Genomic DNA, 17,961 nt, shown 5'->3' with positions numbered 1-17,961 from the left:
GTGTCAGTCATTAGAATGATTATCTCCAAGAAATATGAATCCTCTTTTCAGCATGACGATAGATATCACTATCTTTGGTTTATTTCGTCCCTATTCACAATAGTCACAATATGGAACCTATCAATATGTCCATCAACAGACAACTGGATAAAGACACACCATAGGATTTTGTTGTAAAAATGTGAAATAAAATGAAATAATGATATCCGCAGGAAAAATAGATGGAAGTGATAATCATTTATTGAGCAAAATAAGCCAGACTTGAAAAGACAAGAATAATGTTTTATCTCATGTGTAGAATCTACAAGTGTGTGTGTGTGTGTGTATGTGTGTGTGTGTCTGTGTAACAAAAGGAGGATCACACTGCACCCAAGTCAAGAAGCAGAGAGAGACATAAATAGTGCTGCTCAGCTCGCTTCCTCCTTTTCACTCAGATCTTGACCCTGCCTGTGAGTGATGCCTGCCATGCTCAAGGTAGGCATTCACACATCAGACAAACCACCCTGTAAATGCTTTCACACATGCCAGAGGAGATTAGTCTCTACATTCTCTGTCCTATCTTTTTTCCTTTAAATCTAACAAGGAATAAAGAACACCAAAGGGTAAGAGAATGTGTGTGTGTGTGTGTGTGTGTGTGTGTGTGTGTGTGTGTGTGTGTGTGATGAAAGCAGAGCAAGAGTTATTGTTGGGATGAAGGGGGAGAGAAAGATATGAAAGAGCAGCATTAGGTAACAGTGGGGTAGATAAAAAAAAAAATGAAGCCAGGCAGTGGTGGCGCACGCCTTTGATCCCACCACTTAAGAGGCAGAGACAGGTAGATTTCTGCGTTTGAGGCCAGCCTGGTCTAAGAGTGAGTTCAAGGACAGCTAGGGCTACACAGAGAAACCCTGTCTCTAAAACATAATAATAATAATAATAATAATAATAATAATAATAATAATAATAATGATGATGATGATGATGATGATGATGATGATGATGATGATACACATATGAATTTTTCACTGTAAATTCTATTTTGGTATGCTAATAAATAAATTCATTTTTTAAAAGATGGATTAAGTTTGGAGCTGAGACAAAAGGATGGACCATCTAGAGACTGCCATATCCAGGGATCCATCCCGTAATTAGCCTCCAAACGATGACACCATTGCATACACTAGCAAGCGTTGGCTGAAAGGACCCTGATATAGCTGTCTCTTGTGAGACTAGGCCAGGGCCTAGCAAACACATAAGTGGATGCTCACAGTCAGCTATTGGATGGAGCACAGGGCCCCCAATGGAGGAGCTAGAGAAAGTATCCAAGGAGCTAAAGGGATCTGCAACCCTGTAGGTGCAATAACATTATGAACTAACCAGTGCCCTGGAGTTCTTGACTCTAGCTGCATATGTATCAAAATGGATAAAATATTTTAAAAAATATTTTAAAAAATGGATTAAGTAATTTAAAATAAGATAAACAATAACAAAAGTAAAAATCCAGGAACTAAGTGTGCTCATTGTACTATGACCTTTCAGAAGTCAAGATATACTATTTTACATTCTCTCAATTGATAACACAGAAACACATGTACCTATACTAATGTATGTATGCTGGACATTGTATATACGATGACAAGCAGTTTTGGGGGAATCATCTACATTGACATTAATTTAAGCACAGTACATATTCGTATCTGTGATTCTAACCCATTAGCAGTGATTCATTCTTGTCCCGCCTCATCTTCTCTGTTAATTCCCCCCCCCAGACCTGCCTTCTGCTGTCTATTATCTATCTGATTGTCAGTCTGAGCTTTGTTAACCCTTGTTCCTATTGGAAACAACTTCATCAGGTAATTTGCAGTGCTTATGTACAGTTGTTTTTGGCCCTTAGTCTTATACATGCTGTTTATTTACAGTATTACTTAGTTCAGTAATTTCCCTCCTCATACTCTTTAAGGAGGTCATTTTAGACATTTATAAGACAGTTAGAATGTATGGCCAATGGCTGCAACTTATTCAGAGATCCTCTGGCCTGACTCATTTTTAAAGAAAAGTTTGCAGACATTAAGATATATGACTATTTGTCCTATCAAGATTAGTGTCTTTATAAATACACATCTATATAATATACAACTTAGCAGTTTGGATTTGTAACCATGCCCTTAGTATCTGTGAAGCAACCAAATTCTTACTTAAATCAAGTCTGTGACTCAATCCTCTGTAGAAATGAATCGCCCTTTGTCTTAGGCATAGTCTTAGATACTTCAGTTTCAAAAAAAGATGTCTTCATTTTTGTGCCTCTTTCACGAGTAACATGGAATAACATCAAGCAAATATGTCAAGTTCCCACCAGAAAAGTCAATATCAAAAGAGTATGCTCACTATTTTCACTAAGAACTCAAGAAGAAGGAAGACCAAAGTGTGGACACTTCGCCCCTCCTTAGAATTGGGAACAAAACACCCATGGAAGGAGTTACAGAGACAACGTTTTGAGCTGAGACGAAAGGATGGACGATCCAGAGACTGCCCCACCCAGGAGTCCATCCCATAATCAGCCACCAAATGCTGACACTATTGCATATGCCAGCAAGAATTTGCTGAAAGGACCCTGATATAGCTGTCTCTTGTGAGGCTATGCCAGTGCCTGGCAAACACAGAAGTGGATGCTCACAGTCAGCTATTGGATGGAACACAGGGCCCCCAATGGAGGAGCTAGAGAAAGCACCCTAGGAGCTGAAGGGGTCTGCAACCCTATAGGTGGAACAACAATATGAACTAACCAGTACCCCCCAGAGCTCATGTCTCTAGCTGCATATGTAGCAGAAGATGGCCTAGTCCGCCATCACTGGGAAGAGTGGCCCCTTGGTCTTGCAAACTTTATATGCCCCAGTACAGGGGAAACACCAGGGCCAAGAAGTGGGAGTGGGTGGGTAGGAGAGTAAGGGGGGAGGGTATAGGGGAATTTTGGGATAGCATTTGAAATGTAAATGAAGTAAATACCTAATTAAAAAATTGGAAAATAAAAGAATACCATTTTAGCAACAAAATTTATGATCAGATTAAAGGAAGGTAATGTTTTGTGGTATATTGACTTTCTGGCTAAAATATTCTAGACTTCTACAAGACTAGGTTGTCAAGTACAAGCACCATAGTGTCTTGGCTCTGAGCAGATTGTTTATGTGAACACTGTGTGTAAAGGCCAGGCCTCTGGTGTTTCCTGGGGGATTAGAAGATTCAGATGAGTTAAATTCCATGCTGAATTCACGTTAAGGAGATTGAAGATATTTTCCATTACCTTCCTCCACTATACCATTTTCCACAAAGCAAAGGAATTTTAAATGGTAAATATGAACATTTTTATGAAGATCTTTCTAGAAATTCAAGGAGAAAGGAATCAACCTTCTAAGGGAAACTTTGTGCTTGTAGGAAAAGTGTTCCCTATTCTACAGTGTGGCTCAGTTTGTACAAACAGGAAGAGAAGATCTGAATACCACTATACCAAGTCATATGGATCAACTCTGGCAAATAAACAGTGGAAAGTCACTACCACCCACTCTTATAGCTGGTTCTACTTAGAACTCAGGACTAGGAAAAATTTTATTTTTTAAGGAATTGATAAAAAAAAATTTTTTTCTCCATTGCAGTACAATTAATGTAACTGCTGGGATCTATTCTTTAACTTTAATTGTAAAATGGGCTTAGAATTTAAATTCATTTTGGTTAAGTTCCTAGGCTTAATAATAATCATGTCATAGTTTTAGTATTTTGCCTCTATGTTGTTAAAGACATGTAGCTTAAGTATATTTTAGAGAGGATAGACAAGGCTATACCACAAATTCAAACATAAGGAAAGTTTGACTAGAAATAATATTAGACCTCTATGTGATTCAGAAAATAACATCTACTATAAAAATAGTTCTACAATGTCACAAATAAATTTCACCAGAAAGTTATAAAAATGTTTTAAGCATATAATGCTACATCCACTCCAGTAGTGACAAGTGTGACAGGACCCGAAAACCTAGGTGCTGTCCCGAGGCAAAAAGTTCACGGAAACTTAGTCTCCTGGAATCATGGCATCCTGTATAAAGAATGCTCCAATGTTCTTGCTTTAGTTGGTAAACAGATCTGTGTGCTTTCCCTTAATATTGCTTTATTACAAGTGCTCCTAAGGACTGATTTTTTGACATAGCTAAGTTAGACTCTAGGCAGTCCTTGATCCGACCTTGGGCATGGATAGCCAAGTCACTTCCCTACACAGAAATTTACCATTATCTAGGAAGAAGGAAGTTTGTGATCTAAGAAGAAACTAGAGTAGATACTTAGAACTGTAGATAGTTGAGTTACACAAGTATTTACAATGGCCTAGGGGGAAGGTGGACTATACAATAGAGGAGAATAGAAACTATGGCAAGGGCACGAAGCCCTTGCCCCTGGCTTCTAAGATTAAGTGGACCTTAGGTGGAGCTGGCTTTGATGCCAGTTGTTAACATTGAATTTTTTTAAAATATTTTTTTTACTACATATTTTCCTCAATTACATTTCCAATGCTATCCCAAAAGTCCCCCATACCCTCCCCCCCACTTCCCTACCCATCCATTCCCATTTTTTTGGCCCTGGCATTCCCCTGTACTGGGGCATATAAAGTTTGCGTGTCCAAAGGGCCTCTCTTTACAGTGATGGCCAACTAGACCATCTTTTGATACATATGTAGCTAGAGTCAAGAGCTCCAGGGTACTGGTTAGTTCATAATGTTGTTCCACCTATAGGGTTGCAGATCCCTTTAGCTCCTTGGGTACTTTCTCTAGCTCCTCCATTGGGAGCCCTGTGATCCATCCACTAGCTGACTGTGAGCATCCACTTCTGTGTTTGCTAGGCCCTGGCATAGTCTCACAAGAGACAGCTACATCTGGGTCCTTTCAGCAAAATCTTGCTAGTGTATGCAATGGTGTCAGAGTTTGGAAGCTAATTATGGGGTGGATCCCTGGATATGGCAGTCTCTAGATAGTTCATCCTTTTGTCACAGCTCCAAACTTTGTCTCTGTAACTCCTTCCATGGGTGTTTTGTTCCCAATTCTAAGGAGGGGCATAGTGTCCACACTTCAGTCTTCATTCTTCTTGAGTTTCATGTGTTTAACAAATTGTATCTTATATCTTGGGTATCCTAAGTTTTGGGCTAATATCCACTTATCAGTGAGTACATATTGTGTGAGTTCCTTTGTGAATGTTAACATTGAATTTTATCCTAGTTGGTTCCTGCCAGTCCTTCCGTGTTTGTAGTCCTCTGTTTTGTGTAAGAATCCAGTAACCTCTTTGTACCTTGCCGGTGTGTCACCCAACTTCCCTATTTTCTTCTGTATAAAAAGTTTTATGCTCGACTTGACAAATTATATTCAGATTCTACACAATCTCATGTGTCGCTTCTTGTTGTCATTTGCCGACTCCTTGTCCACCTGCAACAAGAGACCCATTCCACGCAGATATGAGACCCAAAAAGGAGGTCTCCTATAGTCTGTGGCATATAAAAACTGGTTTAGTGGTGCACATCTTTAATCTCAGCACTTGTGAGACAGAAGCAGGAAGATCTCTACGATATCAAAGACAGCCTGGTCTATGAAACAAATTACAGGCCACCCAGAGGTATAAAGTGAGATCCTGCCTCAAAACAAAATAAAGCAACTATAGGTTTGGAATCTGGAATGCACCTTAAATCCCAGGACTCTGGATACAGAAGCAGGTTGAGTTTTGCGAGTTCAAGGTCAATCTCTTTCTGGCAATCCATGGCTACATAAGACCTTGTTCCAAAAAAGGAAAAAACAAAACAAATAAACAAACAAATAACTTTATGGAGGAAAGCAAGATGTCTTAGGAGACCAAGGCAAGCCTAACACTCGGAGTTCAATTTCAGGACCACGTGTAAATGTAAAGATAGGAGAGAGCTGACTGCACAAAGCTGTCCCCCAACTGCCACAGGTGCATGATGGCAGTCACATACCTCCTCTCACTCACTCACACACACACACACACACACACACACACACACACACACACACACACATACACACACACACACACATACACACACACACATACACACACACACACATACACACACACACACACATACACACACACACACACACTTACACACACACACACACACACACACACATACACACACACACACACACACACACACACACACACACACACACACACTTTTTAAGTATTTGGGGACTGGAGAGATAGCTTAGTGGTTAAGAACCAAGGCTGTCCTCCCAGAGAATCCTGGCTCTATTCCAGTGCCCACATGGCAGCTCACAACCATCTGTTGTTATAGTTACAGTTCTCACATACTTTTCTGGACCCTGTGGCTACCAGTCACAGACATATATGTAGTCAGAGCACTCATATATAAAATAATTAAAAATACTATAAGAAACTCAGTTCACAAATACATATATTAAAGTGAAAAATTAAACAGTAGGTAGCATGAATACAATGCATACAGGAGATACTGGAACCAAGAGTGTCAACTTTACATGCTAAATTGATTAGTATGAAGCAGAGACACAGGATCATTGCATATAGTAATGTAATGTAAAAATTGCTGAACCGGAGCCTTCAAGAAATTTTCTAAGATTTGGCATCTGAGCACAGAAGGCTGATTTTAAGAATCATGTTTTCAGGGAAGTATACTCACCAAGGTGCTAAAAGACTGAAAAACAAATGCAGTTTCTAGAAGTAGTTTCATTTTCTGCAGAAGACGGTTCTGTACCAAATTGAGCATAGGAGAGGTTGGATAGAAGTGTGACAGATTCTGTGGTCACATAACACACACGTTCACGAGTGAGAATAGCGGGCATGGAAAAAAGATTGTTTAACAATGAAATAAAATGGATAGAATGTGGGTCAAAATATCATGTAAAAATGGAAAATTCAGAGGAAGAATAGTCTATTTAGTATAATTTTATATATGCTAAAATTGCAATCTCTGTGTGTTTGTGTGTGTGCGCGTAGAAGGGAAAAGTAATAGAATTCAAGTTAAATTGTTAAAATAACTTTCTTTGTGGAGAAGAGTGAGAGTGAAGAATCAAGTTTTATGGCACTAGTGGCAGTGATATAGTTTGTGCATATCTACTACATACATGTCAGCAATCAAAAATGGTTTCCAACTAGGGAGGGCAAGAGAGATGGCAATGTGTCAGCATCCACTGTTTGTTCAGAACAAGTAACCCATTAAACCACAGTGGCTAACTCAAAAGCCAAAAAAGCTATGCTTAAATCCTGTCTCTGGCCTTCTCCTTTTCCATGCAAGCCAAAAAGTTCAGCCTAGATCAAAGGCAGGGTTTGTGTGTGAATTCCTTAAATCAAGCATGATCAAACATGGAAAAATGTATGTGGGGACAAAGGTACATTAAAGCAAACAAGAATATCGCCAGCAAGCTCAGGATGGGTCATCCAAAAGAGGCCTATAGAAAAGTGAGTGGTCTAACAAACTTAGAGCTAGTGAGTTTCATGGAAGGCAGTTCGATGATCATTCCCCAAGGAAGTGAATCAAAACCAAAACCAATCCAGTGTTGGCTTTGTAAGCAGTTATAGGGTTTGACTACGGCCAACACTCCTATTAGCAGCAGGCAGTTGAGAAGTTAGCCAACCACTCTGACCTCAGTTTCTTTAGCAAGAAGATATAAAAACCAATAGACTCTACTTCAGAAGTTGGTTACACGGGTCTAAGATACAATGCTTCAGCCCAAGATAAAGCCCTCAACACAAGGCTTGGCAGCTATGCCATGAAAAGTTCTCAAATACCTTCTATTAAAGAAAGAAGTAACAGAAAAAAGCAATATGCACACAGCAAGACAGAGACAATGACAACCACAGGCAGCTGTTTGTGTACTGAACAAGAGCATTAAAGATACCTTTATTAATATATGCCACCGACGTTCACACCATATATGAGAATCACAGCAAATTCTATAGACTAACAGAATCAGTACCAACCAATTTTATTGTGGTAGCATATGACACAATATAAGATAGGAAAATTCTACACAATATGAAAAACTAAGCAACCATTTATCAATGGTTTCTCTTGTCTCATGTTTCCCACATTTACTCATCTCACAGGTGTTGTGTCGAAGGACAGGGCAAGCTTCAGGCATGCTAATTTCTCCATTTTTCTTTCATATGACTTCTCAGTATCCTATCCTAGTGAAATTCTGGCTCAGGACTAAGTACTACCACTCATAACCGTAGGGGTGGACAGAGAGATGCACATGTTCAGAGCTAGAATACTCTCACACGTCCAGGTTCTACTGTATCTTAACTTGTGGCCTTGGACACAGAGTGTACCATTTCTTTGTTCTTTCCTCTTGGTAAACAAGAATGCAACCCTGTCCCCATCTGATCATCTGGTCATTGCTATGAGCACTGAACTGTTTCAAATGTTCGGCATCAGTGTGACCTTTGTTTTCCCTGCTTTTCCAGAAGGAAGCATGATGACATCACTGTCCTCATTTTACAAATAAAGAAGTTTATTTCCCAGATGTTTTTTTTTTAAAAACCACCCCAAATTTCATTTCTACCAGTCCCCTTTCTCTTATTAAGGAACATAACTTTAGCAGGACATAGAAAGCTCAGCAGAATAAAGGAGTATTTTCCTCTTTTTAATATGGTTAAGACTGTGAAAGTCGGAGTGAGCATTATGAAGCACAATCAGCAATCTAAGAACTCTTAAAAACAGTAGCTCTGCTCCTCCCAGATTTCCACAGCAGAACATGAATGTTCTGTATGTTTTGGTACCCAAATCTCTAGTACACAGTACACATCTGCCCACTTCCAGTTGGGCCTCCTGGAATGCCTGCTCATGGGAGCAACTAACGGGCTGATGTCTGGTATTTAGAGGAGCTACATATGCGCAGCACACAGCTGAGTTGAAGCTCCAGTCGCTAACATTATTCTCTCAGACCTATACAACAATGAACTGTTTGTGTTGTGACTCAGTACCTTTGTTTCAAATTTCTGTCATTTCCCTGTGCCAAAGCATTGTGTTTTGTGTTGGTGAAAGGCTGAGGGATTCAACCGTCTGTACCTTTCAGCTGGGAGACAGAAATGGCAATCTCCCATAAGAAGATAGAAAGTTAATGCTACTAATTTAAATGGCTTATAAAACACTTGTCATGATAAGATGGCTGGGATGTTATTTCTGCATTTAAGCAAATGTATGTGTGCTTGTTTGTCCCACCCACAGCTCTTACCATATCCAGAAAATGCAGGCAGCATGAAATGCTCTATGGTTTAGCCATTGCTGACCCACGTGGAAACCAAGTGTTGGACTACAGGGGTGCTGTTAACTGCTTGTAGCTATCTGTGCCCATAGTCAATACTATGGGAATGGTTAAGTTGTTAATTCAAACACATTTAAAAGTAATATACTTATTTTATGTGTATGGATGTTTTGTCTGCATAATGTCTGTGTACCACATTCCTGCCTGGTGACTGCAAAGACCAGAAGAGGGTGTTGGATATGAGATTGAAGTTACAAATGGTTGTGAATTGCCATGTAGGTGCTGGGAATTGAATTCAGGTACCCTAGAAGAACAGCCAGTGTTCTTAGCCCCCGAGCCACCTCCCTAGATTCAGGTACAGAGAATATTTAGGACTCACCTTCCCCTGTGCTTCATCTGGTGTCTGACTAGCACTGTGTGGCTATTCAAGCCAGTGTGATAAAGACATTCATATGCTAAGTCTTCCTTGACAGTTCAGGGTACATTTTATAGAACACCTCAATCAACTTTCTGTGTTCCAAGTACTATATGCTTGGTTCTGCTTAGTATAGGTATGTTTTCTCAGAAGCAAAATCTTATTAGGATAATGATTAGTTATGTATACCTTGGGGCTTTGTAAGGTTCCCTCCCCCTGAAAACTGCTTACATTATCCTGTGCTATCACGTTTTCACAGTTGGAGAGATTATACCGAGACAATTAAATAAAAGAACTACATATTTACTTATTTTCAAATCATGATGGTTTGAATGGAAACTAATTTTAGGCAGTTTATGAGAAGGTGGAGTGAGGGGGAGAAGGATAAAAGGAGAGGGAGAGGGGGGAGAAGGGAAGAAAGAGGGTTAAAGGAAAGGAGGGAAGGAGAAGAAGAGAGAAAAAAGAGAGGGAAGGAAAGAGGGAGGGAGCACAAAGCTCAAGTCCAAGAGAATCAAAGACCTCAACATTAAACCAGATACACTGAATTTAATAGAAGAAAAGTGGGAAATAGCCATGAATGCACAGGGAAAATTTTCCTAAACAGAACACCAATGGCTCGAGCTTTAAGATCAACAATTGATAAATGGGACCTCATGAAACTGGAAAGCTTCTGTAAGGCAAAGGACACTGTCAATAGGACAAAATGGCAACCTACAGACTGGGAAAAGAAAAAAGAAGAAAAAAAAAACCCTATATCCAATAGGGCGCTAACATGCAAAATATAGAAAGAACTCAAGAAGTTAGACAACAACTGAAATAACTAATTAAAGAAGGAGGAAAGTGAATCAGAGAATTCCCAACAGAGGCATCTCAAATGATGGAGAAGCACTTAGAGAAATGTTCAGCATCCTTGCTCACCAGGGAAATGCAGATCAAAACAACCCTGAGACTATGATTTAAAACTGCTGCTTAAATAGCCCAGTTTTACGCTTAGGCCCAACCTGGAACAGCGGGCTCATTCCAGTTGCTTTTTCAATTTGGTCTTGTTTTTTAGACTGCACTATCTGTATCCCGTCACCCTCAGTAAGCACTGTTCTCCTCCAGCCCTTCTGATTTACACCTTTGTATTTACTCAAACATAATTTTCTTACCTAATCTGTTCTGGGAGGTTGCCTTATATGTCTGCTCTGGGCTTAGTCTCAAAATACATTTCTCACAAGTTTCAGGAACACCTATTTTCCTGGAAAGTTCTCCTGGGCAGTGTAGTGAGTAGTGGCTACGTTCCAGTAACATCTTTGGTGTGTAATGCCTCTGGATGGAATCCCTACAACTGTGAAAACATGGAGGTGAAGACTATAGTATAAACATGCTCAGATTTGATTAGGACCCAGGGTCTCTTCCCACACCAAAGCTGGTCCTTTCCTGTCCATACTGAGACCTACATAGAGACAGTGAAGCAGTGTTGGCATGCCTAAGACTCAGTTCTTCAATTTTAGGCCAATTATTTTTCTAGGTGGTACATCACCAACCTTTCTTTCTCATTTGCAATCTGTGAAAGAAATATAGGTGGCTCTGAAAGGCTGTTGTTCTAAATAGATAAGCATATTTTTCGTGATTGGAAAGGAAAGGTGTAAAGAGAACTTACACACACGTTGGGCACACCTGGGAAATGAAGTTTCTGTCAGCAGGATACAGTTTTATCAGAGGATGGTAATTTGAGTCAGAACTTACAGTGTGAGCTACATGTAGATCAACATGCAAAATCTTAATAAAATCGGTTGTCTTACAACTCTCACTTCTTTCCCTCTCCTGGGCCTCTGAGAGAAGGAAACGGGATAAACCTGCCCCTTTTCCTATACTCTTTTGTTTGTGTTGCTCTTCTCTCTGGCATTTCCCGGTTCCAAGCCAACAATTTAAAGGCTGAAATAGCACACTACTGTATATTCTTCTGAGCAAAACTTCCTGGGGAAAACCAGTAGTGAATGTGGCCTGATGCCTCCCAGGCCACTCAGAAAATGACAAATAGATGTCAGCTGACATCTGCATGGAGTCACATCAGCTTGGTCTTGGGGAGAGAAGCTGAGGGCAGGTTCCCAGTGGATTTTATCTCTATGACACCTTATTAAGGTGGAAAGGAAGCAACCATCTTGATTTCCCAATGAGCTAGTTTAATTCAACCAGCAGGTTTTTATCTTTTGTTTTGCAGTTCAGTCAGCTGGTCTGTAGAAATAAACTGGGTGAGCTGTTGTATGCTACCTAAAGTGAACTCATGCTTAAAACCAAGTCCTGAGAAAGCAGCAAGTTGGGGATAAAGGTTCCAGTCCTGGGGAGACTTCCCTTTCTTCCTTGTCAAGTGGGATGGATGTCATTGCAAGATATCGGTGGGACTGTTGACAAGGTGTAGGAAGGGAGTGGAGTAACCCAGGTTGGTGTCCTGAGCAGACCCCACTGTAAGGGGTGTGGCAGGGCTGGTTTACCTATGGAGGGAAGTGCTAGAATGGATCCTGGACTAAACTCCCCCTGATCACCACACTGTTCGTCAAAATGTGTTTGTGTATGATTTCACTGAGATTACCTACATCCAACCTCACAAAGTAATCAATAAACATTATCAGCTTGGTGACATGGCCCAGTGGATAAGAGCACTTGCTGCTCTTCCAGAAGACCCAGGTTCAATTCCCCAAATCCCCATGTCAGTTCACAACCATCTGTAACTGCAGTTCCAAGGGATCTAATGCCCTCTTCAGACTTCTGCCGACATGTGTGCATGTAGAACATCTATACATATACAAAAAAATTTAAATATTTTTTAAGGAAGAAATAAGTGTAGCTTGAATTCATCACCTTAAACTAAAATTTGTCAGTTTAACCTGAACAATCATCATTTCAGAACATAGAAATATTAGTTACTTCAGATGGATTTGGGGCAACAAAATAAAGCATTGCCTTTTAGCTCTAATCTTTGAATGCATGTTTAAAAACTGAATTAGGGGCTGGAGAGATGGTTCAGCGATTAAGAACACTGGCTGCTCTTCCAGAGAACTGAAGTAAATTTCCTAGCACCCGCATGGTGACTTACAATCATCTGTACCCACAGTCCTAGGGAATTCACACCCAATTCTGGCCTCCATAGACACCAGGCACACACTTGTTACAGAGATATACATGCAGAAAAAATATTCATAGACATAAAAATTTACATACTGATTACAAGTTAGTTTTAAAATTCTGTTGTGTTTTGGAGACAAAGTATTTCTAATGTATGTTTGCATATACATTAATAAATAGACTAATAAAATTCTAGTCTTAGCTTTGTGTATGCAAACATATACTAGAAATAATTCATCTTCAAAATTATTTTCTTATAACTTTGAAGTGATCAACTATAGACATCACATTTCTTAAGAAACAAGAATAATTACACTAAAAGACTACTTTTAAAAACTCACCTATGAGTGAATATTTTTTCAAACAAAATTTGATGACTTGTATTCGGAAAGCATTTTGGAGTCTATGACATAACTTGCTTAACTCATTCAACTATAGAACCATTTGTTTGTTTGTTTTGCTTTGCTTAATTTTTCTGCACTGAGTCTCACCTTGTAGTCCTTAGTGGGCCTGGGTCTCATTAAATAGATCAGGCTGAAACTCAAATTCACAGAACTCCATTTGCCTCTGTCTCCTGGTATACATTTGTGTGGGCAAAACTTTCTTATTTTTTGTTTCTCTTGTTTTAAATATATTCTGTTCTTTCTCTGTCATTGTACTTGAAAAGGAAAGATAATGAGCTAAATATCTCCAAGCCTTCTCTTCTCAATATCCGTCTACACATGGCATTGGGTACCATCCCTCTCAGTGTCTATTGTTCTCTCAGAGATTAGCGTAGGCCAGGTTTTGCTTTTATATTAGCAAGCGTGTAGTTATTTCTAAAATGTGAATGAATGAGTCCCTTCCTTGTCCCTAGTCCACTGGATACTCCTGAAATCTTAGCACATCAGTGAGGCATGATTTTCAAGGCTTTTCCCTTTGTTATAAGCAGTAAGCCTTTCATGATGTGTGTTTAATTTTCCTTAGCTTGAAAAGGCAATTTTTATCCTAGGGTCATTAGAGAATTTCTGTATTTGTCCACAATATGAAGAAACTACTACCACGCCTAGCAGAAAATTCAAAGTGTTTTAAAATCAGTTCAACCTGGTTCCCAGATGCTGAGAGTTAGGCAGTATCCAAGATCCCAGACCTTCAAAGCAGCAGTAATCTGATTCGCTGCAGTCCCACTTACAAGTTGCTCAGCAGCATTAGGAAGCTGCTTTTCTCACATCTATAGCTGAATATAATTTCTCTGAGTGTCAATTTGTCAGTCTCTCCTTTTATTGAAGCTGCTTAAATAAAGCATTGGGTACATGGTTGTCAGCTTCCAAAAAGTTATTTCAGATGTTGTTCCTGCATTGCACAGATGGATCAATTTTGCTGAAAGTTACTGCCAAGGATTTAGAGGGTATGCCATAACGCTTGTACTTTCCCTTAAGGTAAGCAGAACACACGTCATAGGGAACTATATACAACGCCATCTCTGCCACAGTATTCCTATACCCCATAGAAATGCTGCTGTGAACTCTCACCAGCAAAGCTGTGCCGGCATGCAGTGGATAGCAATAAGAGGAACCATTGCGCCTGTTCTCACTCTAGCCATAGAATGTAAGGGTTTAGGGTCAGGATTTTGCAAACGGCAACTTCTCATGTCAGAAGGTATTTCACAGTGTCATTGTATCCACTTCTACCACTTCCTCAACTTTATAAATGGGAAAGGGGATGGTGGGCAGTAACATTCTCCTAAAGTCATATGGTTTTAGGTGACCAACAATTACAAGTATTTCTGAATCTTGCTTTTATGGTCTCATGTTGCCTTGGAATTTCCAAGTAAAATCTGTAGAGGATAAAAGTGTCCCCATGCTCCCTTGGTAGAGCCTGCAGATGTTATTTGCTAGACTTGTATCTTACACTAAAATTAACTTTAAAAACAGTTGAAAACTCAAAATAAAATTACCTGCAGCAGTGTTTTATAAATCTTGTAAGCAGCAGATGTAGCATTGTGTTGTGACTGATGAAAGTCCTAATCAAGGTTCTCACCTGCTTCAGCAAGCCGTTAAAAGATTTGCCAAAATTTAAGCAAATGGAAAATAAATGTTTAAAATGATCGCTTATCAGATTGATAGTGTTTGCCTTGTTCTATGCTCAAACAAGCCTATTACAGTTCTTCGTCTCCCATTGAGTTCCCAAATCCAGACTTGAATAACCAGCTCTTGATGCCAGTAAAGATCGAGAGAGCCAACATTTACCTCCTAGCTACTAAATAAGACTAAATTTTGGTGCCAACTTACAGAAAAAGCACGGTTTTAAGGACAGATAAGCAATTGAATATACCACAGTACTGCTTGGGAAAATGAACAGTGTAATAATCTAATATTCTTAATTTTATATACATGAATATAATGTATATCAACTTTTTACATGAGATACATACAGACAGCATTTAAACATTTTACTGAACAAATAAGAATTTACAACAATATTACTGCTTAGAGGGTGATACGATCTTAGATTAGATCTATACTTTAACAGAGAAAGAATTTAATAGCTTACAATAATAGAAACACCAACAATTAAAACAGACTTTATAAAATAATTTATATTTATATATTTATATATAAACTTCCCCTAACATCTATAGAGAGGAATTATTTGCATTTGTGAATGTGTGCAACGAATGGCATATTTTAAAATTTTAGGTAATAAAATAATTTAGAAGCAGTTCATGCAATGGTCAAAGCAAGGGGTGGCATCCATTGAGATACCCTCTTCTTTTGACATTAACCAGCATTAGACAGATGGACCCTAAGTACCACAGGTGTGCGTGAGTACAAGTCTCCATGCTACATTAGGCAAGCATCAATGTACACATGTTGTTACCCTTTCTTTCAAGTACAACTTTTGTTTGTCACGAGAGTAGTCAGTTACAAGCAGTGTGACTCCATGTCTCTCCTGGAGTTCTCCTGATCTTCACTCAAGGTGACTAACAGACCTTCCTTGTTTTCACAATTTTACTTTGATACTTCACAGAGTGTCCCCCATGTCCTACGACGTAAACATCCAGCAGGTAAGACTTCCCAGGCTGCAGATCTCTGATTGTCTCTGTAGTCACTGCTTTCTGCAGGTTTTGGCTGTGGAAGTATTTGCAAAGGACCTTCTCTGATTTCTTTCTGGTGTCTGGTCCTAGGCACTGGTTTTGCTCTCTTCTCTTCTGGTCTTCACTGTAGTTTCCATCCACTTCCTTTCTGTAGATACAAAACTTTCTCCTTTCTTGGGTGCCAAGCCATGCCACCGTAACTGAAGAGCAGGTACGTAGCTTGTCAAAAGCTTTGATTCTTGTGTCTTCGGGAAGAGAGGGGAATGCATGCTTACTGGGCCTGGTGGTCGCCAGTATTTTCAGCTTTGATGCTCCTTTCCTGTTGCCTTTCAGTCGAATGAGGTATTTTCCTTTGGGTTTTCCTCTTAACTGAAACTGCCGAATGCCTTCCACATTCTGTGACAGAAGCAGCCTCCCATCTCTTCTCACTTGGACTTGAACGGCATCCATACAAGAATGAATAAAGAACGTGACCTTTTGGTGAGAGGAGACTGGAGCAAACCGTAGAAACTTTTTCCCCTTCCTTTTAACAAACACATCTGTGACCCTCCCGTCTTTGAGTTCCACTGTCTTCTGTTTTGCCTCCTCCTTGGTCCTGACAAAGGCACCCACATAAGCTGTACTCATGTTGGTGTTGGTATTGACCATGAAGACATCAAAGTAGTATTGGGTATCGGGCTTCAGGTCAGAGACTGTGAAAATGTTTTTATTTCCTATGCAAATTTTTTGAATGTCAACCTTGGGCCTCCAGTAGACATGGCGCCCCACTTTGGGAGAAGGCTTTGCCAGGAGGCTTCGATCTTTACCCAAATTATCTGTTGGAAATCCAAAATGGGCAAAGTCAAAGGGGTTAAAGTCTAGACCAGGTTTGGGCGCCACCATGAAGGCATCATCTGCATTCATCTTTGTTTCTGCTGCACAGAGGCTTTTGAAATTGTGCTCCTTGTTGATGACCACACAGTACTCTATGGGTTGTTTCAATATAGAGGCTGTAGGGCTTGGCTTCCAGGCCAAAGTGACTGTGGTACGTCCAAAGGAGGTCACATCAACTCTGGGGTCATATGGTAATTCAGGGTATGGCTGGTCAGATTCTGGTGTGGTGGTGGCATATACTTTGAAATGTGTGTCTTTCTCTGTTGAAAGAAGCTCCAACTGATACAAACCAGATGGGGAACTTGAAGACAGAAAATACTCTACATCATTGCCCTTGTAGGAGAATAGTTCTGTGCCCTCTACATCAGTCATCTGCTGCTTCTGCTGGTCAAGTAGTTCTGGGTCACCTGAAGAGCAAGGGAGAAATATAGGCTGCATGTTACTGCTGGCCTTAGTCTATGTTTACAAGTATTATATCTTCATGTCGAAGGCATGACATATTCCTAACAGAGACAATGGCACCAATGGAAGCAAGATGAGGATAAGGTCACTAATTTCTCAGCAGTCACTTTTTACTCCTGTACTTCTTTCCAGTCTTTTCTCTTACACATTTTTTGGGGTCAATTAATAACTCAATACAATATATTGTCATACATGTATGAATCTAGATTTAGGGTTCTAAATCTCCTTTTAGAACCCTAATTTTGATTATGTTATCAAATAATACTATCAGTTTGTCTTTTATTATTGTAAACGATGCCCATATATGAGCAAGACATTTCTTCTTTGGGACAGAATCCAGTTAGAGGAAAAGTTAGGTCAAAGACTAAACATTTTAGTGACTGTTATTCTGATGTGAATCAAAATGATTCAAACATGTTGCTTGCAGATGGTCAGCCATTATTCTAATTTCATGACTGTTAGTGGAACTGGATGACCTAATTAAAATATAGGGTATGAAGCATCAGTAAGTGTGTTTAAGGATCAGTGTTCAGAATTGGTTCCCAAGACAGTACAAAGGAAGTCTATTTTTCCCAGTAAAAAATATTTGCCTATTGTTAACATCAACACAATGCAGACATAAGCATACAATTTCTAGAATCTGGTGGAACACTGGTGAGCAGAGTGAACAATTGTTTTTCAGCTTCCTACCATAATTTAAAAGTGTGTTGAATGAACTTATTCCACAATTCTGGGAAGAACAGAACTACCACATC

General features: G+C 39.6%; 1 protein-coding gene across 2 annotated transcripts in view; it reads right to left on the bottom strand.

Moving 5' to 3' along the window:
• Positions 1-7,879: 7,879 nt before the first annotated feature.
• Positions 7,880-17,961, bottom strand: part of Ndnf (neuron-derived neurotrophic factor) — a 40,713-nt gene continuing 30,631 nt past the window's right edge. The window contains exon 4 of one of the 2 annotated variants that reach the window (XM_006506528.4): positions 7,880-17,151. In XM_006506528.4, the coding sequence (XP_006506591.1) occupies positions 15,758-17,151 (1,394 nt within the window). In that variant the 3' untranslated portion in view covers positions 7,880-15,757. The remainder of the gene's footprint in view (positions 17,152-17,961) is intronic. The other variant, NM_172399.3, reaches the window with a different exon arrangement.

This window comes from Mus musculus, chromosome 6, assembly GCF_000001635.26.
Source record: "Mus musculus strain C57BL/6J chromosome 6, GRCm38.p6 C57BL/6J".
In the NCBI taxonomy this organism is placed as follows: Eukaryota; Metazoa; Chordata; class Mammalia; order Rodentia; family Muridae; genus Mus; species Mus musculus.
Note: the sequence above shows the minus strand (reverse complement) of the source record. Positions and strands in the feature narration are given on the sequence as shown.